The 26293-nt window shown below is 37.8% G+C and overlaps 1 protein-coding gene across 2 annotated transcripts; it reads right to left on the bottom strand.

Annotated features, from left to right (window-relative positions):
- Positions 1 to 14633: 14633 nt before the first annotated feature.
- LOC124162744 (hemolymph lipopolysaccharide-binding protein-like) lies at positions 14634 to 25928 on the bottom strand. 2 transcript variants are annotated; one of them, XM_046539377.1, is made up of 4 exons: positions 25619 to 25928; positions 23106 to 23369; positions 22342 to 22552; positions 14634 to 14907 (listed from the first exon to the last, which is right to left on the bottom strand). In XM_046539377.1, exons 1-3 carry the CDS (start codon positions 25878 to 25880, stop codon positions 22377 to 22379), a joined length of 702 nt encoding a protein of 233 aa, XP_046395333.1. In that variant the 5' UTR covers positions 25881 to 25928; the 3' UTR covers positions 14634 to 14907; positions 22342 to 22376. The 2 variants fall into 2 exon arrangements, with proteins under 2 accessions (XP_046395333.1, XP_046395334.1); XM_046539378.1 differs by having other exon boundaries at positions 22357 to 22552.
- Positions 25929 to 26293: the final 365 nt, after the last annotated feature.

Genomic DNA, 26293 nt, shown 5'->3' with positions numbered 1-26293 from the left:
TATCGAGAGGTGCGGCGATATTCTTGTGCTTCAAAAATGTGTTTCTAATGTATTGAGAACACTATCCACTTCTACGAGCTCGTTACTTCACAAAACATCGTGTTGGCAAATGCGGTGTATAAGATACCTGAATCTTGTTGCCTAATTAATAAAAAAATGCCTTTAAAGAGGATTTATTCATTAAATAGTGTGTTCTGATGTATTTATTTCCATACGCTGTAGAATCGATGCTTTATTAAGGATAAGAAATTTACAGCTTAGCTTGGTGGATTTGAGAAGTCTTCTACTTCATAACTACTTATGAGTCGACATGACGTGACCATAAGTTGATAATAGCGCTATTTCATCTTCATACTAGGAAATAACAAGTATCATAGTCTATTAATAGTCCGAAAAAGTGACGAAAGTTTTCTAAAATTGATTCCTTGCGCGGTTTAAGCTTTGAATAGTGTAATATGTCACTTTTCATCACTATCGTACGTAATTAGCAAGGTTAAGATGTTATTCTATTCTCCCTTCCCTTCTCCGCAAATCTCCGGATTAAAAACCCCGCTTTCGGATTACAAAATCAAATCAGAAGAGCCTCAGCATCATTCCCAACCCAATAGCAGCTGTCTCCGACTTGAAATTTTTCCGCGCTTCAGGAGCAGTGGCATCCTGGCAACGTGTCTCCATCTCTCGGCGGCTGTGCCGATGGTAACGGCATCGTTTGTTGTGCGGGTTATTAGGGAACTGTGAGCAAAGTTGCGGGAACATTCAAAGCTCTTGGAATGGAATGTTAGAGCTTACGATTTCATTATATTTCAGATCACAATGGTTTTCTAGCGCCGAGTTATCTTAAATATGTTTAAATCACTTGCTAAGGTTATATTTCCACTAAATATTATGACAAATGTACTATTTTCTGTGGATAATTGCATTTGTGTTGTTATTCCCTTCCCGTTTTATTCACATACTAAGATAAAAGCATTTGCCTCGGTTCCGATTGACACTTTAATTTCAATGGAATACCAAAATCTGGTTTAAAGATAGGACGTTATTTGGCCTTCGGAGAAGATAAATGATGAGATTACAATGGAATTAACTTAGGGATGGAATAAAATTAAAATTACTCAAAACTCACGAGCAATAGTAGAGTAGAGACGCTCATTTACGACCACTAACCCTAAACAGAGATGTTTGTAATCTTTTCTGTTCCCCTATCGTGCATGGCTGATTACCTATTATTAATTATCTTCTAAGACTTATTTTGAGGCTGAAAACATCAGCTCGAGAAATAAAATTTATGCCTAATGACTTTCTCTTGTATTTGTAGTGATGGGTTGTATTATGAAAAGTTTTGGGTTTCCTGAATACTCAACATTCATAATTCGTGCTACCTACGTCTGACTACGTGGTGAAACTGACAGCTTATTTTGACACAGTCAGTATCATTGTGACAGTTAACTCAAATTTTCTATAAAAATTAGGATTATATAAGAAAACTGTGTGCAGCTATCAGCGCGAAAATTTTTATTTTATTTTTCAATGTGTTGATTTATGGTAGAGCGTGGTAGTTTTACAAGAGAATATTCTGCTCTTAATCTTGCAAAAATGCCAGGGAGACTTCCTAATTTAATATCTAGGGGTATCAGTAACACATAATTCTAAGTTAGCAAAATATTAGCGAAATATTTTTACATATCTATAAAAATTTCATTGAATTTTTATTATTTTAATGTATGCGAAATATTTTCCGCAATATCATTTAAATAAATAAGTTCATTATTCGTTGAAAATACCCCCGAAATACAAAAGCACACTTTCTTTGCATCACATAGGAAAACCAAATATTGAAAAGTAATGAATTAACAAAAGATTTTGAAAAATGAAGTTGTTTCGATTATGAAAAGTGTTAAAATTAGTTTAAATCCCTCTAATTAGTACCCTGGTTTTCAAAACATTTCATTCGGCTTCGTACTCGAGAACGTCGCCTCAACGTCGAAACGCGTCGTACCATTGAAATATTTCAGTTAAAATTACAAAGGTTGTTTATATTCATTCATTTAAAAAGAATTTATACCAGAAACTGTCAAATATTAATGGACCCACTCAATATTTTAATTATTTTTTGTGCTGTCCTTCTAAGTGATTTTGTCCTCAGGGACTCGTAATAAATGCTCTAAATATATATAATTACCGTTTTATTATTGCCATTAACTCTGCACAATTAATGTAACAAATGCAAAATTAGTAATTAAGGTAAAGTCTAAACTATTGACGTTCTTTTAATATTGCTGATACTATCTTCAGACTGAAATGAATATGAGTTAGTTATGGGTCAACTTAACTTTGCGTATGAGGAAAAATACAGAATAATTGCGCCGGGCACGCACATCTTCCCCATTCAACACCGTTTCCTTGCCGCGAATGGCACTGAGTTCCACGGTGATTATACCAGAGACTCAGACAAGTGATATGTGTAAAGGCCGTATTACACGGTACACGGAATCGCGCGATCTGACGTACGTGCGAAGGCGCAATCAAAATTGCGTCGTGTAAAGCGGTGAATTTCTAGAACACATGCGAGAATGCGTGGATGCGAGTCGGCAAAATAGCCCCTGTTCTAATTTCGTTCATGCATTCGCGCCATTCTACGCCATTTTAGAAATTAATGCCGCTCTAACCTGCGCAATTCCGTGCTTCATGTAAAACGGCCTTAAAATTGTAATCTGATATTTATTTGCGGTGAACTAATTGGGGTCTCAACTACCCACGACCTACCAACCAATCAATCGGAGATATCGGCTGCGGGGATATCGGGTTTCGCTAAGGAGCTGGAGACTTTGGAAGGAGTGGAGGAGGGAAAAAAATGGCTGACTGTAAATGTGGGACGGGAGAGATAGTTGAAACGCGACCAAATACCACACGGATTTTAGTTGGGAAGTGATACTAGCTAGAAATTTCTTAATTTCCAAATGTAGCTGGCAGGGGGGGTATGGCCATGTCTAATGGTCGGCAATCACCGAGGGCCCTCAGCTTAGCGGGCCCCCACCAGTGGCGTAGCCGGGAATTTCGTTTCGTTCAGGGGGGGGGGTCCAAAACCAGGGGAGAAAATTTTTGAAGAACCGGGCACTAAGTAATGGGTTTTAAACTAATTTTAACACTTTTCATAATCGAAAAAAGCTTAATTTGTTAAATAACCCTTTTGTAAATTCCTGATTTTTCAATATTTTGTTTTCTTTCATGAAGGACAATAATTGTGTTTTTGTATTTCGGGGGGGAGGGTTTGGGGGGGTCCTGGTTACACCACTGGCCCCCACAACGCTCGGGTCTATCGTGAAGCGTACGTGAAAGCCCGTGTAATAAAAAGACTCAGATAACTTGAACCTTATTTTTTTACAATGATAAAATTCTACGTTGTCATAAGTCGCTTTATTTACAACATACTCGGGGGAAAAAGATTATACAAAAATTAGAAGGTATCAGAAGATAAAAGCATATATGACAACCTTAGGTATGCTCTTTGGAATGAGATATTCGAAAAGGTTCTTTTTGAGGTTTTTATATTTCAGCATAGTTTCAACGAAAAATAACTCTAAATAACCAATAATAGAATCATAATGTATTATTAAATTTTATAAGCTTTGAAATTATCACTTTTCATGGTATATTTTCTAACGAAAGTTCTATTTTTTAATAACTTTTATCTGCTTTTTAAGAGCCAGAATAGCGTCGAAATCCATTTCTGGGTGTGCAATATCCTGAAATTTTCCGGGGGCGTACCCCCGTATCCCCTGGTAAGGGGGTCCCCATCATGAGCCCCAGCCGAGGGCCCCCAGTCACCCCAACCCGCCCCTCATAACTTACAACTATACCTCTCAAATGGATGGATCTTTCGCCGTAAGTAGCTGATGGACAAGGCATCACGAAATCGGCAATGCCTTTCTTTATAAGAAAAATATAACTGATTTTTTTATAACCGCCTTTTATAGTTATTAGTGAAATTAATGACAGCGGATTATCGCGAGAATTTCAAATAACCTACTAAAATTGGAGAAAAATGAGATTCGCATATTTCAAAATGAATTACATATGTGACCAATATGCGCGATATAGCATTTATTTTTCTCTTGGCTTCGTTTTATACACACTGTGATATCAATTTGGACCAAGGGCGTACCCAGGATCAAAAATAGGGGGGGGGGGCAGCCATGGTTGTTCAAGTTGTAGGTAAGATTTAATCATGGAAAAGGTGAATAAAATCAACATTTTAAGGAAATTGCAACCGCTCTTTATTAGTTTTTAAAATTATTTGCTTGAAAAAATATTATTTTCCTTAAAAATATTTGCAATTTTCTCTTCTAGGGGGGTGGGGGCAGCTGCCCCCTCCTGCCCCCCCCAGAAAAATATCCTGGATCTGCCCCTGCATAGATAGAAACCCGTAAAGAAAATCTTAAATAGGACAAGTATATGGCAAGAACGCAAACGGAAGACTTTGAGCAAAATATATGGCATAGAAGAATGTGAAAGAGAAGAAGAATTTTCTTTCGGAGGTTTGAAAATACCAGCTGTCAGGAGAAATGAGTGGAGAGCTGCGGAAAACCAATCCTAGGAATGCTTACTGGTGATGATGACTGGACATCAAAATGGATAAAATAACTATGGATTATATGTATAACTTGCTAATGGCATCTCATTTTTTCCTAGCTTCAGGTGGCGAACTAAAAATCCTTCAAAATACTTTTCACTTTTGGGGTTTTGCCCGGGAATTTCGGAAAATTCACTCCTGTGTGCGGCCTCAAATTAGGTACCTTTCAATTCATTTTATTTCATTTTATCGTTTAAATTTTTCTCAAATACTTTTTCACATTCAGACATTGCGTCATTTCACAAAGAGCACCGACTGCATTTAATATCTCTTGATGCGGAGGATTTTTTGCGATTCTTCTGAGCTAGCCAAAGGTTTTTTTTCGCTTCTTTCGCCAGGACGAATGTTGAGACTACAGAGAGGGAGACAAACGAAAAAAAAGACTGATAAATGGCGTCATTTTTCTGGCGCAATTATTCCGTAACATGAACCGACGCAAGCGGCGCCAACGGGCTTGAGGGCAAGCAATATGCCCTTGAACACCAAATGAAGAGAATCCAAGAATCGACGAAGTAAATTGTAATTCATATTCCGGAGATTCTTGGATAGAACAGTATGTGGTGCCAGATATCCATATTTTTCTAATCTCAGTTAAAGAGAAAACGCCACAGCATAGGACACAATCGACATATAAAATAATTAATTGCAGTATCCTTGGTATATATTTTAAATAATAGATTATATTGATAGCTCTAGGATTTAGCGTTGCGGAGTAGCATAATTCATGGCATAATTATTCCTTCTGTTCATGGTTAAATAAAAAACACAGTACTATTCCACAACCAAATATAAGGTTGTGGAATAGTACTGTGTTTTTTATTTAACCATGAATATCTCATCGTTCCACCAAGTAACGCCTAAATCTGTTGATTATATTCCTTCTGCAGTTAGATATTGGCTCTGCATTTTTTATTATGGCATGATATGATAAATGGTAATCTACCATCTGGTATGTGAGTCGTTTTCACTCAAGCGGTTGCATTACAACTTGGTCATTACGACTTCGTCAAGATCAGCACGGATATAACGTCATTTTTTTCTAAGCCCCGCCAAACTTATAGTGTAAGCATTGATAAAACCTCGGATCTAACGTCAATATATTCCCAAACCTCGTATACAACGTCAACAAAATCCGGCTCCAAGCAACAAAGGGTTTCATTGAAATGTGCTTCTAAGTTTTGAATTTTTGTTAATTTACTGTATTGTTCCTTTAAATATACTGTATTGTGCCTTTACATACATAATACAATATTCTTTGAATAAAAACACTTCAATTTGATGACTTTTTCACGTAAAATTTAAATAGCACAACAGTATTACTCATAAACATAGTTTAATTTACACCAATAATCTCATTAAAGTATGTACATCATGAAAAATCGTAACTTTTAATTTCTCCTGTGCAATTGCTCAATTGGTTAATTAGATAAGCCTTTTATATTGTCACACTGATATAGCGTAAATGATTGTGTGGTCCCTTAAATGGCGTTATAACCAAGTTATACTGTATATGAAAAAATAAAAAATAAGTTATACTGTTGGAGCAAATTATGAGCGCATGAGGAGAGCAATAATTTTCGGCCTGTCTCCATTTGATACAACCGTTTTCCGCGCGTAATGGAATCATTTCCGCGTAGGTACTTTCTTTTATATTTTGCGCAACCTTTATCCCCGAGAATCCTCCCCTTGGTAACTTGCGTCAATACGTGTTTTCTTTTCTTTGTAATCGTTTCTTTGGAGATCCTCCAGGTACCATTTGGCGACAGGAACAATGAGAATGCTAAGTGCATTGGCTGCTGGACAGATACGTTCAAAGCTGCTGGAATGACGCTCCAAATGCATTATGAGCAATTTGTAGCAAGAAGATGAAGGTTAATGGAATCGAGGAATGGCCCAGATGATGCCGCGGCTTTTTTTTTAATATTACGTCATTTGAATCATATTCACTTAGAAAAAAAAGTAATTCCATGAGCGGATTGTTATGGTTACTTATAAACATTTTGGAGTTGTTATAGACTGATTTATTAACCCTTAACCGGTGACCTGCGGTCTGAGAGACCGCTGCGTTTCTAAAATTATGAATATTTTCAAAATTGATATCACAAAACATCTTTGTCGTCATTGAGCGTCATAATTTCGTATGATAAGGACATAGCACTTTCAAAATTCAACGTTCTTATTATTTATTTCTGAAAATTCGCAACTGAATTTTAGTAGTGGCCTGTGAGACTTCACGTCAATAAATTGGAAAAATCAATAAACGTAATGCTGCTGGAAATGGTTCAACAAGTTGTTAAAAAACAATTCCTGGTGATTTTTTGGGAAGCATTTTTAATTGCATAACGTGGATAATTAAGTAATTAATTAAATAAAGTGCCATAAAAAATAACAACTCAAGTGTTTTTTTATATCAGTTTTTTGATCCTGTTTCAAATAACAATTTTTATTGAAAAAGGTGGTTCGTATTTGGAATGCATAATATTAAATGTAAGTTTTATAATAGTTGAGAAGACAAAGAAACAGTAAATTAAAGCAATAAAAATGACTTTGCAACGTTTTACGAATTTTTGTTTTATAGCGGTCTCCCAGACCGCACGTCACTGGTGGTGTAACAAATATTTCACGTCACAGGTTAAGGGTTATAAATGAAGTAATAATATGTATTCCTCATCATCATCATTAGTCAACAGTCCTAAGATTGGTTTGACGCAGCTCTCCATTCCTCTCTCATATCCGCCAGCCTTTTCATTGCAACGTATTTCTCCTCTTTTACTTCCTTGATAATCTGTCCTAAGCAACTCATTCGGGGCTGTCCCTTGCCCTTTTTCCCTTCCCCCTGTCCTCCTACGATTGCTTTCATCAGACTACCATGTCTCATAATGTGGCCAACTGAGTCATCGCGTCTTTTGCTTAAGATTTTAGAAGACCTCTCTTTTCTCCCACTCTTCTATGTAATTCCTCATTACTTACTCGGTCGATCAACTTTATCTTCATTATTCTTCTGTGTCACTAAATTTCGAATGCTTCCCCTCTTGACTTCTTTCCTTTGCTTCAAAGAAAGTTCACCAATATTTCACAAGTTCTCTTTTGTTATTATGATCTCAAGGGCTCTAGATTTTTTTTTCTACATAATATGATTCTCATTATGCTTGGTAAATTATCTGTTTGTGTTTTTTTCATTACTTACGCCAGCAAATTTTATTATATTGCAAATTTATTTGAGTGTCAAAATTCAGCATCTGAACTATATTCTGATGAAATATACAATGCATAGTCCTAATTTCATGCATTTTTTTAAATAAAATAACTAGAAGATTAACTTTAAGTCTTTTCATGCCGTTTCCTTTAAAAATAATGGCACTGTATAAGTGGCGTTGTGAAATTAAGTAAGTTTTTGTGAATTAACTGTTGTTTTTATCATTATTGTGTGTAAGAATCTTATGGAGTACTATTTGTAGGCCCTTATATCTTTCCCTACAGTCTTATTATATAAATTGAATTTCTTTTTTTGCACGAAAATTCTACATCTGACTAATTTCTAGTGTAGAACACAATGCATGCTCTTAGTTTTCTGCAATTTTTAATATGGAGAGTAATTAGAAGGTGAAGAGTAGATTTTTCTTCATTTAAAAATTAATACCAATGCACGGAAGCGAAACGAAAATATATTTATTATTTTTTATTTAATAAGGAAGAAGTTGTGGTCTTGGCATCCGTAGTGAACAATTACAGGTACTGTAAGAACGTAAAAATTGAAATTATATGGACTTCAAAGATTATAAGAAGTATGAATACATTCTCTGTGGTAAAGCATAACTGTACATGAGCGCAATACGAGCAATATATATTCCCTCCACCAGACCCTATTTCTTTTCAGTTTTTTCCTTCAAGTGATGTGCTTGGCAAAGATTGAGCTCTCCCACGATTAATATCAGTCTGAACCTGCAAAAATGAAAAAAAAACGTATTCTGAGCGGAGCATTGTATGTGCTGCCTGCCTTCGAAGGAAATGAAAGAGATTCTTGCCTTCGACTTCGTAATTTTTTCTCACTGTTTGAGTGACGACCACTTTTCTGGAGTCTTGACTGGATCCTTCGTGCATGTCACAGTTAAAGTTTTTTTTTTGTTATAGCTACGGTTTTGCATTATGCGGAACAGAAGGGTAGGTTGGCCTTACAGTCGTTCACACACAATCTTAACCATAATCGTAATTCAAGATTAACATCAAAATAGGGAAACAAAAAGCTGGAAGAGGTAGAATCATTCTGTTATTAGGGAAGCAGGATAAATAGCGATGGAAGAAGCAAGATAGAAACTATCAGCAGAATAGCCAAACCGAGGATAGCATTCCACCATAAGAAAGATCTACTCACATTGAGAAATTTAAACATAGAAGTAAGGAAACAGTTTATCAGAAATTACATTGGGAGTATGCTTTTCTACGGAAGTGAGGCATGGACAATCACAGCCGCGGATAAATCAGGGGCAGAGGCCTTCCAAATGTGGTGCTACAGAAAAATGATGAGGATCAACTCAATCGACCGAGTTAGTAATGAAGAAGTCCTAAGAAGAGTAGGAGAGAAGAGAAGCCTCATGAAAACCTTAACAAGAAGGCGGAACAACATTATAGGCCACATCTTGAGAAATGGTGACCTGATGAAGACAATAGCCGAGGGACAAGTGGATGGTAAGAACAGCAAGGGAAGACTTCGGACTAAATGTATGAAACAGATAAAGAAGGAATTGAAAGAGGTGTAGGTTTAAATATTTTCTGATAGGAGAATTGTGTGGAGAGCTGCGTCAAATCAATCTTAGGATGGTCGACCAGTGATTATAGATTACAATTCATTTTAAGGATTTAATGCTTACATGAAAGAGAGAGTTTAGTTAAGTAATAGCGTGAAAATAGTCCTCAATCAGCCTTACTCATTCTCTTATATGATTAAAGTAAAAAACGCGAAAGTTGCCGCCCACTATTGATGAGTTAGTGACGTCATTCTGACTTCTGGTTCATTTGCTCGTTCAGGGAAAAAGTTCCTTTGCGGGAAGAAATAGCTAAGAAGAGAGTAGACAACAACGAACCACGCGAGATTCATGGAAAAAAACCGATGAGTTGCTGAGAATCGGTGACCCACTCAGCGTGAGCTCGTGACGTCATCTACTTCTGTGCACAAGGGTAAAGGACGTCGAAATTTCGTCGCGAATAGATTTAAAGTGGGAGACGGATCGAAAAATAGAAAAATAAAGGAATCTTAATCTTTCGACGTTTATCAAAATCGGCCGTGAAAAATTAGGAAACGAACTAACAATAAGTATATAGAATATTGAATACCTACTACGAATGTATATAATGAAATGTTGTTGCCTCAAAATTTCAATTAATACATTCGAAACCAAAACAAAACATTTTTAATAAAATGTAAATCCCAATTTGTTTAACAAAACGCATAGATTAATAATTCACTTCTAAAAAAATTAAGGAAAGAGCGTTCCATCACTGCTAATTGTTGCCATGACGTCACTGATTATCATCGTAAGCGTTCGTTTTAGTTAAGTAAGACATTAAAATACTTCCTCTAAATGTAATTTAACACGACGCGTTTCGTTGTAACAAAAACATTCTCCTCCCCACCCCTCGCTGCGCCACTGCGAATATATACAGGAGAGCTCTCAATCCGCCCCACTTGTACCTATCCTGGATCCGCTGCTGATAACCAGCAATACCTTTTTGACTAATAACTGATGAAAAAAATATATAAAATGATACTGAAAAGATATCTCCTCGCTGCGTGGGTACCCACGTCTCGAACGCCTCCTGTAAGGTACGGGTTGATGGAGACCACCCCGCCATAACCTCCCATTCCATCCGTCTTTGGGGAAACTCGTAGAGGGGGAGGGGTAGACCTTTATATCGGCCGCACAACCATTAACGGAATTGTTCGGCCTGCCTCGATGGAAATCAATTCGTAATGCGGCAAGGGATCCGGAAACAAGTGATGCGCAGTCCACTATTACTCTGATTAAACTTCGCCAAAGAAAACGGCGTCTCTGCGTGGGATGGCTGCGGTCTGGGAGTTCTCTCTTTCCCGTAAGATAATGCACTGATGGAGCGAGGGAAAAAATTGGCGTGGCGTGGAGGGAAGGATGGGCGGGTTAAGGATTGGAGACTTCTTCTTACTGGAGAATATTATCGTCAATTTCTTTCTCCGTTCCACTTGGCGGTCGATCAAGATACATCCCTCACAGGAATTTGGCACGTTTGGGTTCTGGTTAGTCTCTTTGCCAAAGAGAAGAGAAGCTTGAGGTGACTCCGAAGGGATCTTCTCGAATTGTGTTTAAAATATCTCCTCCTTTGGTAATCATTTAATAAGAATTTATATCCCCTCGTCCAACGTACTGAATTGAAATGATAGCCATTTCTAAACTGCGCAGAGACGAGTTCCTGATGATGACGCTTTCTGGGTACGTAAGTTCCCTTTTAAACTTGCTGCAAAAATGATGATCGTTGGCTCAGATTCTCTCGCATGGAATGCTCTCATGCTTCTAATTCAATGGATTCGATCACCCACAGTAGTTTTGTTTAGGTTCTCAATTTTTTTTAATGTGGTCAGTTTTCCTCGCTACAAATATATCAATGGCTAAGTTCTAACAACACGTATCTCAAAGATAGAAACTTTTCAGGAGAGCAAACAAACGATTATTTTTTTGATTCTATATAATTTTAATTGAAATTAAAAACCAAAAATACATAAAACTGAAAAAGAAGCATACATTTTCAAACAAAGAGTTGTTTTTTGCTAGAATTTTATTGTATATTAACAGTATTAACTTAGACCTACCAAATTTTGAGATACGTGTTGTTAGAACTTAGCCATCGATATCCGTAACTAAGAAACCGACTTCAGCCATTGTAGAGGGCATGGAACTCATTGAATGCAAGTGATAATTTTTTGAAGTACTAATATAGTCTCTTTGCCAAAGAGGAGAAGCTTGAAGTGACTCCGAAGGAATCTCTTCGAATTATATTTCAAATATCTTCCCCTTTTGTAATCATTTTATGAGAATTTATATCCCCTCTTCCGACGAAGGAACTGAATTGAGGCGATAGTCGTTTTTAAAATGCGCAGAGACGAGTTTCTGACGCCAACGCCTTCAGGGTACGTAATTCCCCATGCAACTTGCTGCAAAAATGATAATCGTAAGAGAGAAGCTTGAGCGCTGGCTAGCGAATGGCCAATGATCGGCAAATCTGTCTTCTTGACTTGGGCTCGAGGCTTTAATGATCGAGGCTCCGTAATACACAAAACAATACGAACGTAATGATGACCGTAATTAAAATCTTGTCTATTTTTTAAGCGTCCGGTGGGGGGGCTCGTGCCGCCGTGTTCACCTTTCCACCCTGCCTATGTGCCACTATTCGCCGGGAAAGAATCAAATCCTTCTCACCCACAAGGGTTTTATGGGGCAATTTTAGCCGCAGAAAATATTTTTGGGGGTGTAACTTATTTTGGTGGTATTTGATGGTGACGGTGGTGGTGGTGATGATAGTAATTAATCGGCTTCGGCGATAGGGCGGTTGTTGCTTTGGCAGGGAATGTACCATCAACATTGGGAGGGATGTGCACCTTGATCAAATTAATGTTAGATTCAGATTTAAACTTAAATATACAGAAACTTTAAATTCAGTAACTTTAAATACACAGAATACATATATTTTATGCTTGAAGTAAACGTGAAATTTAAAAGAAAAATAAGGAAGAGTACTAGATGAATGGGCAGGGCTGGGGAAAAATACAGGCCGAGAGGTATTTGAAATACGAAATACCGCTCCCAATGTATTTGAAATGCATAATACAAAATACCTTTTACTTGGGTACTTAAAAGAAACTACAAAATAGTATTTTAAATACCTTTTAAAATACAAAATACATCTGTATGGAAACTAAAGAGATCTAAAAAATATAACTTGCCTTGGCATATCTAAAAAATATAACTTGCCTTGGCAAGTTATGGATAGTTGCAAACATGAAAAAACGATTCTAACAAAAATGAAGTAATCTCTGAAGCATGATGTTACAGAAGTGTTATCAAAGCTACTTCAAAAGTATTTTACAAACGTATTTTTTATTTTAGAATGGGATAATACCAAAAATCTGTATTTGAAATCCAAAATACAAGGCAAATTCAGGTCGTGTATTTGAAAAATCAAATAAAATTACAAATATATTTCACATAAGCATTTTAGAGTACTTGTATTTGATATTATGCCCAGCCCCGCTTACAGGAGGCGTTCGAGGAGAGACCCATGCAGCATTGAGATATCATTTTAAATCAGTTTTTCATCGCTTATTATTAAATTAAGAAAGAAGAACTTTGTACTTTCACATTAATATTTAATCACGACCATGGTTTCAACGTTAGACGTCATCATCAGGTGAACTCTACAGAGGTCCATCACATCCTTTTATACCAGGCTAGGAGGGGGAGGGAGGAAGGTAATTAGGTTGAAAGGATTGGTTAACAGAGAAGAGGGAGGGGGGAAAAAAAAACCTTGGTCATGTGGTATGGAAGTTAGGGGGAGGAGGCACCCTTATGGGGGGCACGGCAAGTGGAGGGGGGGGGGGGTTCAGGTGAGAGAGAGAGAGAGGCCGAAGAGTTCGTCATGTCATTAGCCCAGGAATTTAGGAGTGGGAGGCTTAAAAGAGGGGAATGGTAGTCATACAAAAATTCGTTTACAATGTTGTCAAACGAATTTTTGTATGACTACCATTCCCCTCTTTTAAGCCTCCCACTCCTAAATTCCTGGGCTAATGACATGACGAACTCTTCGGCCTCTCTCTCTCACCTGAACCCCCCCCCCCCCTCCACTTGCCGTGCCCCCCATAAGGGTGCCTCCTCCCCCTAACTTCCATACCACATGACCAAGGTTTTTTTTTCCCCCCTCCCTCTTCTCTGTTAACCAATCCTTTCAACCTAATTACCTTCCTCCCTCCCCCTCCTAGCCTGGTATAAAAGGATGTGATGGACCTCTGTAGAGTTCACCTGATGATGACGTCTAACGTTGAAACCATGGTCGTGATTAAATATTAATGTGAAAGTACAAAGTTCTTCTTTCTTAATTTAATTATGAATCGCTTTCACATAGTTACGCCTCAAACAATTAATTTCATCGCTTATTAGTCAAAAAGGTATCACTGGCCGTATCATTAATGCGCCGAAAATATAAATTTTGTTATTTTTACAAATAATTTATTCTTTACCAGTGATTTGTACCATTTAAAAGAGTTTGATCTAAAATAGGTATCACTTGATGAAAAAGAAGAAATAATTTCGTAATCTTGGATGGTTAACTATTACTTACACCACTTCATTTAGTATTCTTGAGTAATAGTTAACAATCTTCGAAACCTTAAATTGGAATACCGCACAGTTAAAAATGAGTTAGTGAATTTTGTTCATTTGGTGAGCAATTTCTGAAAGTTTCTTTGGTATGCTGCTATGGGAAATATTATCTGGCCGAATTCTGTCCAGTTACTATAATTTTATAAGGAGATATATCATTGGTATCATTTTTTCATCACGAGCGGTGTTATCAAATTTTAACGTCCAAAATGATACGAAAATGATAACACTGTCATAAATCTTTTAGGAGGACGACCCAAGAGTTATATTCATGATATGAAATTGATATCTTTTAGGTATCTAGCCAAATGTCAGATGATGCCGCTTTTGTATGGAGGAGAATAGAAAAGTAAAAGTGAACGGAGAGGAAGAGGAACAAATTGCAAACAAATGATTCGAGAGTAAGAAAATAAGCTCAGTGGCAATGTACAAATACCAAATACAAATTAAAAATGTATTTCAAACACGCATTTTAAAATATTGCCCAGCCTTTTGAATGGAAAATACTGCTATAGCTCTAAGTCAGGGGTCTCCAAACTTTTCAATGTAAGGGCCATATTTCCCACATTTATGCGGGCCGAAGGAATAATAAAAAAAACAAATCAGGGCCAGTAATTTAATTTCTTCAAAAATTAGAGTAAAAATGTGGAAACATTCTGTTCTTTTTTAATGAACGAACGTATATTCTTCAAAATATCTCATACATACATACAACAAATATCAGAAAAATAAAGGAAAAATTATTTGAACTTTGGGTTCGGGTAATTAAAATTATTGTCGTTGTCATATATCATAGCGATGTATCATCAGTAAGCTGCTCCATCTCCATTGTTGGATGGTTTTCCTTTGCAATGAGTGGGCGGTTAGCCGTGGTATCTGAAATGATAAACAAAAGAAGATGACTGTCAGGGCCGGCACAAAGCAAAATACTTACCCGGGCACACTGCTATTGTGTCGTCCCCCTACCGTGGGTTTTAGTATGGAATCAGTGGTGTAATGTAAGATATTTTTCACCGATTCCCCTCCTCCCAATTTCGTTCAGCACTCTTCCTTCATATCATTAGCTCAAATCCATGGGGAAATATGTAAGATACCCTATAGCTGCAATAATAGGAATCCTAAGAGAAAATGGCCAATGCAGTAAAATCTCTATACCTACAACAAACCCCCATACAGCGAAATTTTAAGGAAACCTACCTATTTTGAATTCATTGGCCAAGTCCCGCACCCGTTCAATGGACATGGACAATTCACGCAAAAAAAAACCTCCTGTATCGAACCTCTCCACTTACAGAAACTCTCTAAAAGTAAGCCTGCGCTGGGCCAAAAACATAAAATGTGTCCCTTTACAACGAATTATTCAGGAATAAAACGTAGGAGTTCTTCGCATTTACAGGTAATTCTTTCCATTATAAGCAAGAAGTGGAACCGCAGCGGAGGATATTCAGACACGGTATAGACAGCGTTCTGGCACGGTGAAAGCCGTAGCATAAAGCTCTTATGCTTCACACTAAAAGATTTGACTAAGGGCGCGTCCAGGATTTTTTTTCTAGGGGGGGCACAAGGGTCTGATTGTCTCCTCATATTTGAGATTAAAAACAGCGTACAATAATTATTGCACGAAATATTTTCCTTATTTTAATTTGAAAGTTATTAATATAAAATTAAATGATTGAGGCTGCGAAATACACAAACAAAACGAACGTAATGATAACCGTATTAAAAATCTTGTCCATTTTTTAGCGTCTGGGGGGGCACGTGCCCCCGCGCCCCCCTCCTCCCTAAATCCGCTTATGGATTTGTCTACGCTTCGCTCCGCGCGGCTCCGGCTATTGCTCTGCTTCGTGCAGGAGCGCTAGGCAAGTCATCCCTTCTATCTGAAGAGCTGAGGAAGTTCACAAGTCGAAATGGTTCGACAGAAAATCCGCGGGGCAGCCCTTTGTGACGTAAATTTCGATTCCCTTTGGGTATCTCTTACGCAAAACCAGCTTTACTTTCTTCGGTCCTTGTACCACTGCGTGCATTATTATAAAGTAAATGTCAGTATTGAAGTTTATTCACCATTCCAAGCTGAATGAAAGGTGGTGACTGCGTTTAAAACCGCGGTTATTCCTCGGTCCCGTTCCACTAACATTTTCACTTGATAGTCTTATCAGAGTACCTTTCTTAATTGGGTTACATTTGCAGAGTTGCAGGTGGTTAGGATGGAGCTCAATTTTCCATTATAAAATCGTATCTAAGCTGAATGAAAGGTGGTGACTGCGTTTAAAACCGCGGTGATTCCTCGGTCCCGTTCCACTAACATTTTCACTTGATAGTCTTATCAGAGTACCTTTCTTAATTGGCTTACATTTGCAGAGTTGCAGGTGGTAAGGATGGAGCTCAATTTTTCATTATAAAATCGTATCTAAGCTGAATGAAAGGTGGTGACTGCGTTTAAAACCGCGGTTATTCCTCGGCCCCGTTCCACTAACATTTTCACTTGATAGTCTTATCAGAGTACCTTTCTTAATAGGGTAGTTTCCTATTATTTTTTTATTGCTTTAATCGAAAGATTATTACTCCTGGAGTACGTATTTCACGATTTTAGATTTTTAAACGACAACATCTATTTTTCGCGATTAAATGAAAAGTGAAAATTTTCAAGCGCGCGAAAACGCGACGCTCAAGTATGAATGTCGGGAAATATCCCCGTACGTCGTATTTCTGGTTCCCCCTCCCGCCCGGTGAGGTGACCTTGAGGCGAGGCTTAGCGCTGATACGTCGCAGGATGCTAGCGGATAGCTGAGTACCTTGCTGAAAGGTAGCGCTTGGCTTAAAAAGGTTTATTAATACCTTATCAAACGAAGAAAACTTTCCGAACTTAGCCAGTTTTAATAGGTGATTATTAAGACACGTTTCCCTGAGCTCTGTGCCTCATGCATGCATTGGTAACCTCAGACGATGTATAACTCCTATCCTCTCGTGTAGAAACTAGGTCCCTGTGACGTCATGCGGAGTAGAATCGCATGGGCGCCAATCTGGCCTTTTTCAAATGAGGATAAAATTTGACCCTTGCCATTCGTCTAAACCGGTATTTCAAAAACCAAATAATTTGTGTATTATGAATACACTAATGGTGGGTAATGAATCGCAATCAATGCCTTTCGTTTTCTTTGATGAAGGAAACTACCCTATTGGATTACATTTGCAGAGTTGCAGGTGGTTAGGATGGAGCTCAATTTTCCATTATTAAATCGTATCAGATTACTTTTTGTATCGGTTTACCTTCGCAGAGGCGTTGATTAATTTAATAGAACCTAATTTCTCTCTAAAAAAAACGCATCAGATTACTTTCCGTATTGGGTTACATTCGCGGGATCCACGGAAAGGTTGATCTGTAAAATGTTTTCCTCTAAATTGGTTTTAAATTACCTATCGGTATCGGAATTCATTTTGCAGGAGGCAGGTGTAAGGTTGTCGTAAGAGGGCTCAGCGCGTGCGATAGGTTAGATTCCTTACAGCGTCTAACCCGTCTAACTCAAAACGTCTCCATTCCTAATTGTCCGCATGAAATATTACCGGCGAAATTTGAGTTTTCGGAACAGCGATCTTCGCCCGTCCACTTGATTTAGACAGAGGTCCTTCAAGTCTCATAAAAGAATCGTAAAGGAGTGGGATAAGTTATAATACGTGTTTTTATTACTTTAATTGCCCACGTAAGGCATATTTAACTCATGTGATTGTGCTTTTGCGACAAATTATTCCAGTTTAATAGGATTAGCCGGCAAGCGACGCACATTTTAAAATGAGAAACGTTCAGCAAAGGACTGAAGAAGGGCAAACCTGGCTTAAATTTGTTTTCAAGTATGAAGAGGTATATACTGAATAAAAGGCGACAAGGCGTGGATTTAAATATTACTGGGCGTATTCGAGAATAGTACTGCGTTTTGGGCATTGAAGAACGGGTGTGCCTGCAGTATACCGTTCGTCCTCAGCTTAAGTGAAGGTATCATGTCTGCGATTGCTATTGTCAGGGGCGCAGCTAAGAATTAAGGCTAGGGGGGGGGGGCAGTGGCGCCGACTCCATGGGGCTTGAGGGGCCCGAGCCCCCTCAAAAATTCGTTATGGGTGTGAGCAGGGACGGATCTAGGGTTTCTTTCTGGGGGGGGCACAAGCAAGGCCGTGTCCAGGATTTTATTCTGGGGGGGCACAAGGTTACCTCGTAATACAAAACGAACGCAATGATAATTGGACTTTATTAAAATCTTCAATATTTTTTAAGGTTCTGGGGGGCACGTTCCCCCTGTGCCCCCCCTAGATCCGCCTATGGGTGTGAGGAAAAAATGTGTCAGGCTTGTCGATTTTCCCCGTAGTGTCCAGATATCGAGATTCGAGTTATCAGGATTCTAATGTTAATCATATGACTCTTCTAAAATGCTTAAAAAATTTAAAACTCACTACTTATAAAATTTCCCAGGGCAAGATCCCCGGTTTGGGCCCACCCAATATTTTTTGTGAGTCGGCATTCCTGAGTGGGGGTTTTAGGCACAACAAATACTAAGGTGTGTTGGGGTATTGCATACCCGCCAGGGTAAGCAGGATTTGCGGGGGCCCTCCTCCAGAAAATTTTTAAGTTTAATGGTTCAAAATGGCGAGTTTTACGGCATTCTGAGGGATATTTGATTAATCCTAACTCTAATCTATAAGTAATCATAATACAATTAAGTAAAATGTTTTAAACTAGAATATTTCTCTGAGCTCTGGGGGGGGGGGGGTTTATCCCCCAAAACCCCCCTCGCTGCGCTACTGGCTATTGTGACCTCAGTTCATTGCTTACTGCAACGATGAAACTTTAAATGATGGAGTTATAGTTCAAGAATTAAAAGCAGTGTCTTAGTTAGGGCGATATAATCACAACTAGGTGAGAAATAAGGGTAGACAGAAAGTATGATTCAATGGATAAAACTCACTTTACAATTAGTATGATAGACATGATGTATTTATTTAGTTAGTCACCATGATTAAAATACCTCGATACTACATAGTGATTGCTTTTGAATGTTATTCATCATTTCAGTATTTTTTGCATGATTTCATATGCTACGTTCCACTTTTGGTGCGGCTCAGCACAGAGGCGTAACCAGGAATATGCTTTGGGAGGGCATGGGGGAATCTGGAGGGGGTAAAACCGCCCCCCTCCCTGGCAACGGGGAGTGCTTTTGGGGGTGTAGGGCAGTTTTTTGCAAAAAAGACATGTCTGGAAGAGTGTCAAAATTATGTAAAATGTTTTTACATCATTTTGGCTCACTTTCAGGCATGCCATGCAGGTATTTTGACACCTAAAATTTGTATTTCACTTGTAATGCCATGGGAAATCATCGCCACAGGGAAAACATTAGTGTGCTATAAAATTCTCGGAGTTTTTGGGGGGGACATATTCCCCTCGTCCCTCCCCCATAGTTACGCCACTGGTTCAGCAAATACTTAATCTGAGGATTGTAATCAAAAATTTTTTCTTTTCTCCTCCTGTTATAATATAAGCCCTCTTGGATCAGCTTAGTGAAAATTGGCTTTTTATGGCATTTTGAGCTGGCCAAAAATTGGAAAGTTGCCTCTAAGTACATATTTTAATATTCTTGAAAATATTTGAAATTCCTTTTCCTGTTATAAGATTTGGTGAAAGTATTTCTACATCTGTAAAGGGCATTATTAAAACCTTAAAATCACTGAGTATTTTTTCAGCATGCAAAATGCATAAGTTGATGGAGTGGTAACTCCTTTTAATTCATCTATGAGAACTGAAGAAGGTGTGAATGAATCATTAATTTGACAAAGGGTCTTATCAATGTATTTTCAGTACCAGTTCAAATAGGGTAAGGGGCAGTCTGGGGCCCTCGGCTAGGCCTCATGACAAAAAATAGTACACTTTTTCCCCGTATAAGAGAAAATGAGCTAAAAAGAAAAAAAACCACAAAAATTTTTACCCACTTTTCATTAGTTGGTGGCCTCATTAAATTTTAGCTAATTTACAGAAAGAATCATTCCAAAGAGTGCAAATAATCAAAAACCAGATGAGGCTGATACTTGAGACTGAGATGTAGGGGAGACGCGGAGGTATGCATTACAGGAGGGCAAGACATCATTAACTTAGTTCATGAGAAGTCAATCTTGTAGCAGGAAAATAAATTACAAATATATTCACGTTTCACTGAACATATCTTGAGCATAGTGGGCAGCAGATTGAAAAACTAAAAATACCTTTCTCTTTATTTTCCAATTTATCACAATCAACAATTAAAAAAATTGGTTAACAAGCCCATTTTTGTTTGCAATTTTGTGATCAAATTTCAGGAATTTCGAAATTACTAGGAAAAATGAGATTGACGAAGGAGTATGGTTAAGCTCCAATTATTATCTTTTCTAATGGATGGGAAAAACTAATGGCTGATCATAAGAGAATCAGAATAATCAATTTATTATTACTGTTTTAGCAGACTATGTCTCCATTTCCATGTTATGGTTTTCCGTATATTTTGTGCACTTTGCTTTGAGAAAATCATAGTTTTGTGGTGAGGAAGAGTAAGAAAGGGAAAGGATGCATAGCCAAATTGAGAGCCCTATAATGGCTCCAGAATAGGGATAGAGATGGAAGTGAATGTGATCAAAGCAGGGGCCGATTCACAATTTTTTTCGCTGGGGGGCACAAGGGTCTTCTCGTATTTGAAATTAAAAACAAAATACAACAATTACAGTAGGAAATATTCTCTTCATTTTGATAAGGAATTTATTAATATTAAATTAAATGAATAAGTCTCTGTAATACACTAAATGAAATGAACGTAGTGATAACAGTATTAATAATCTTGTCCATTTTTTAAGCCTCTAGGGGGGCATGTGCCCCTGCCCCCCCTAAATCTGTCTATGTATGGAAGAATATCCATGATGTCATTAAGGCGACACAAGCTACCAATAGCAAAACCAAATTTTCCATTCCTACACAAATGGAATATTATTCTATAATAAGAATAATCCACAGATATTTATGTAGACCCTGTGTATGGCAGCAGATGAGGACCGTTCTTAGAGGGTAAAACACACATGAGCCGGAAACCAAGTAGTTTAAATTATATGTCTATAGACACCATAGTCATCCTCGAGAGATGTGGATAGAGAGGAAAGAAGGAAGGAAGTGCCATCACGTGACGGGAGCCCGCTGACATCTCTGGGGAGAGGGTAGGGATGGAAAGAGTGGGATTGGTAATCCCATGTCGTTATTAGGGTCACGTGGGCCACTACTCTCAAAATCATGATTTGACTTTTATACAAAAATGGAAGAATATTCAATAAATAACAATATCCCTCAGATTTTCCCCAGAACAGCAGTGAAGTTAACACAAATTGCCATGAAAAAATATTCCCACGGACCACAGACCTCTGGCTTTCTGGGCAACTGCAATGATCGTTATGTTCCTTAATCTCTCTCATGTTAATTTTACTGAGGCTCATTTATATATATATATACTCTGTGAAGGCAGTGGCGGCTGGTGGTCATTTATCTAGGGTGTGCATTAGAGCAGATATAGGATGATTTAATTATATCATGTTAATCCTAATCCATGAGCATCATATTTCGTCGTAATAGAATACATAGCAAGCAAAACATATCACTGGCATATTCTACCCTTAAAATTGCACGAACAGAAATAATATTAGCATGCATGAAAATAATATGTGAAATAATAGGTGAAATTCTCCTTTCCTTACACCCTATGAGGAAGTAGTGTAGAAAACGGCCATACAGATTACTCTGTAGACGGACTAGAATCCTGGGCGCAGATAGTGTAGATGGTGGCTACACCACTACACTACCTGCGAGTCACTCACCAAAAATATGCTCGTGCACACTCGCATCGTTTTGAGTCTGCTCCCATCACCCATTTGAACAGCACATACCCCCCCGCTTACTTCATCCTGCTAGAGCACCCTCAAGCGATCGCATAGACCGAAAATGCACACGGCGCGATGCCACGGGATTGCACACTTGTAGAGCGGTGAATTCGAAAAGGAGATAGCTGTAACGTTCGGAGCTTCATGTTTCTTGCATATGGAGACAGGAGTTTTATCCTTCTCGTTGCAAAGGAATAGTTTTATTTTATAATTCATTCATCTTTGCGTGTGCACTTGCTAACATGTGAATACGCACGCGCCGCCACTGTGTGAAGGGGAATTTAATCTATAGTGATTGATGCTAATTCGTTAATGTTTGGTGCTAATAAGGGTGCTTAGTTTGTCAAGGCTTTGGCCTCTGGGTATTATGGTGAAACTTACTTTTAACTGGCTTACTTTTAAGTTCCCAATAGACTTCAGTTTTCAGTCCAAGAAAGGTCATATTCGCAGAAAAATGGAGCCTGTCCGTTGCAAGGGTAGTCATTGAGGCCTCCATTTCGGTGAACAGTGCCACAGTCTTCATTCTTGCCAGCATCATCTGGTTGCCCAGGATGGGACCAACGAGTAAAGCCAGTTGACTGGAGAGGCTCACCTGGCAGAAAGATTTAAAATGCAAAGGTAAACTCATGAGGAAACAAGAGCGTACCCAGGATCAAAACTGGGGGGGTTAAGTCATGGTCGTTCAAGCTGTGACATTTTACATTTTAGCATGGAAAAAGTCAATGAAACCTACATTTTAAAACAATTATAACAGTGCTTTATTAGTTTTTAAAATTATTTGCTTGAAAAAATATTTTAGCTACATGTCTTAAACTAATATTAAAGAAAAAGTTTAGCTTACTTAGTTTGCTTAGTTTGGGCGTGGTGTACATACTAGTTTTTATGTGTCCTAATTAACCACACTCTATTAATATGAGTTAAAGATATCATTTTTATGTTTTTTGTCAGCCCACAGACAACCTTCAAAGCACTCCTCGAATTTGTCTGTCTTGATATATTTATATACTCTTTTTTATATACTCTTTTTAGGCCAAAACTAATTGTGATTGGAATCACAATTAGTTTTGGCCTAAGCTGCATTTTTTTCAATTTTATTGCCATATGCAATGCATTTTAATAAAACAAGAATTTTCTGATGCACTCACCAAATATTGTGTAAAATTCTCCTTCTTTCTTCCGGTCGTGGAATCCGACAAATGCCCAAACTGTTTTAACGGTACTCTCTGGATGCTTGGCAAACATGACTTGAACCACTTGATGTTCCGCTTCTGAGTTGATGATGGCTAAATGACCGCCTTCCTGGGCACATTTTAAAGATGCATCCTCAAATCCATTGGCAAAAGTTGTGTGGAATTTGTAGTAACCGACTCCAGGAAACAGCTCATAATCAGCAGGTAGAGGTGGTGGGGCTGAAATTGTCAATAAATAGGGGAGAACGAAATCACTTTTTGTTCAGAGTAAGCCGCTAATTCCATTTTTTGTTTAAAAACCAGCTGCGGTGGTAATCACGGGTGGATCCAGGATTTTTTTCTGGGGGGCACACAGGTCCAACAGATAAATGATTTTCTCATACTTGAGAGTAAAAACAAGGTACAACAATTACTGTGCATAATATTCTCATTATTTCAATATGAAAGCAGTATTCCTCTTAAAAAGAGACCTGCTTACAGTGGGAAACATAAGCATTGAAGTAAAGAAACAACAAATAAGATCCTACATTTGAAGTATGCTTCTATACAGCATGGATAATGAGCTATGGGCAATAACTGCAGCAGAGAAAGCCAGAATAGAGACCTTTGAAATGTGGTGCAACAGAAGAATGATGGGAATCAAATGGATCGACCAAGTTAGTAATGAGGAAGTCAAGGTAAAGAAGGATATGAAAGAGAAGAAATACATAGGTGTTAAAAGATTAGCTGATGGGAGAATTTAGTAGAGAGCTGTGTCAAGCCAATCTCACAATCAGTGATGATGATTGTAGCTGCAAACTTTCTACTATTTTATTCTAATCAGAACAAATTTCCTAGCTCACATAATGTTTTACGAATAATTATTATTTATGATAATTAGATGTATGAGTTACCCACTAATTCAAGCAATTTTCAAGCTGTGGGCATATTTAAAATATCTAGGGAAATCTCCTTGTTGTGGTAACATATTTTTTTCAATCACCAACTTCTGCCAATCTACTAGAAAATAATTTACACGGAAAGAAAAATAAAATAAAAATCTTAGTTTTCATTTTTAGCAATCCTTGTCCACATCTTCTGAATTGAAATGGAGGACTCGACTCTTTGAATTGCCATCAATCCAAAGAGCATCTCTCACTCATCCCATGTCTCATTCAAAAAGTGTCTCATTCAAAAAGTTCAATTCAAACCGGGGATCTTTCCCCGGGAAATTTTATAAGTAGTGAGTTTTAAGTTTTTTAAGCATTTTAGATGAGTCATACGATCAACATTAGAATACTGAGAACTCTAATCTCGATATCTGGACTCTCCGGGGAAAATCGACAAGCCTGACACATTTTTCCTCACACCCATAACGAATTATTGAGGGGGCTCGGGCCCCCTCAAGCCCCGAGGAGTCAGTGCCACTGGTCATAGGCAAGTTAATATTTGATGATCCATAAATTGTTGCCACCCCATTTACTTGGACTAAGTAGCAAAATTGGAGCTTGTTGGGAATAGACTCACTCGTGCACATTGTTGACTTTCATTCTTCAAAAGTAATCAAATAAGCAACCCACTATGCCACCAGTTTCTCATTAAATTAAATTACTATGACCATATTTTTCTTCTTTTTCTGCTTCTCACATAATCTACCCATTATATTTGGTGTTTAACACATCAACCCAGTGGTGGCACATGCATATACGCATCTTAGCAAGTGCACACCCACTCTCGTTATGCAACTGGTCAGTGGTTTATCCGAAGATTTTTCCTATTTTCATTTCCAAACCCAAGTGTTACAGCTTTGGTCCTGATGATGTAAAGATGTTTTTAAAAAACAACTTGAAAGCCTATAGAAATGATTTTTAATTTATAAAAATATTAAAATGTGTATGAAAATCTAAAAAACATTCCTTCAATTGTATGTACCCAGAATAAACTTGAATAATTACTTCGTTCAATAGTAGGAATTTGAAAATGCATTTGGATCCGAAAATATCCAATCCGAAAGATCCGGCTCTGAAAATCAAGGATCCTATCCGAATCCGAAAAAATCCCTGGATCCGTCCATCCCTAATTTTATCATGTAAAAGTACGCAAAATAATTTACTTAGCATTAATTTATTGAGTTATTCAGCATCACAGATCAGTATGTACGTATTACATTTTCAGATTTTTTTAAATTATAGAAATGTAAATTTAAATTACACTTTGCCATGGCTTTTTATGCATTGTCATCAGGTAACTGTTGTCATTACCAAGTGCTTTCGCCCTCTGGATACACAATTAGGAATCAATTAATATAACTATTATGCCATTTAACCTTATGAAGTTATGGCTGGTATAATTTTTAATAGAATGAATATCCCAGAATTAACCAACCATATCTTTTTAGATCTTTGCTTATTCCAGTACCGATGGGGTAGGTGGCTTCAGTAACCTTATATTTAAAAAGTAAATAATGAATAAAGAATGGAAATGCTTACCAATGAATGTTGCAGTCATTTGAAATGACCGCATTACTCCTTGCTCAAAGTTTGATTGATGTATTTTCAACTTCCAGTGGTCATGGACCTTGCCATCTGCACTGCCAACAGATGCTTGAGATATCAAGTGCCCTGTTTGGTTTCTCCGACTTGATATCACCAAGGACAAAGTTTTGTTAAGCTCACTGCAGGATGCTTCTTGGGAAAAGCTTAATAATATTAGTCCAAGTACGATAGATAAAGATTTTGATATCTTGGGCATTTTGGTGGATCTAAACTGACTTGAGCTAACAGAGTGATGACAAATAAAAAATGTAAGCCTTATATAGATTTTTGCTCTGGCTTTCCTGAATGGAGTCCCTTGTGTGTGTGTACATCTAGAAGCCTAAAAAAAATGCTTCCACAGCATCTTGAGGAGTTGAACTGGGTCACTCTAATCTTTAACCTTTTTGATTGACAGCTGCGAGTTTTTTTTCTGGGGTTCCCCTTTACAGTTCTCAATGAGGAAAAATGAAGAGAAAATTAGAATTGTGTGTCTCTCAACTCCAGCTTTGCCTCTCAATTTTCACCCAAAAAATTGTCCTTCCTTCTGACTGGTCTTATTTCCTCATCAGTGAAGTGTGCGTGACCTTCTGGTCTGAAAAAGCCCCATCGATTTGTTCGTGGAAGAGCTTA

The sequence above is a fragment of the Ischnura elegans genome, chromosome 7 (assembly GCF_921293095.1).
Source record: "Ischnura elegans chromosome 7, ioIscEleg1.1, whole genome shotgun sequence".
Lineage (NCBI taxonomy): Eukaryota > Metazoa > Arthropoda > Insecta > Odonata > Coenagrionidae > Ischnura > Ischnura elegans.
The sequence above is the reverse complement of the archived record's forward strand: the minus strand, read 5'-3'. Positions and strand labels throughout refer to the sequence as shown.

Coding starts and splice junctions, on each gene's coding strand:
- LOC124162744 (XM_046539377.1), bottom strand. CDS start 25,880: ATGCCCAAGATATCAAAATCTTTATCTATCGTACTTGGACTAATATTA. Junction 23,370..25,618: donor AATGACTGCAACATTCATTG/GTAAGCATTTCC, acceptor TGACAATTTCAG/CCCCACCACCTCTACCTGCT. Junction 22,553..23,105: donor AGAATTTTACACAATATTTG/GTGAGTGCATCA, acceptor TCTTTCTGCCAG/GTGAGCCTCTCCAGTCAACT.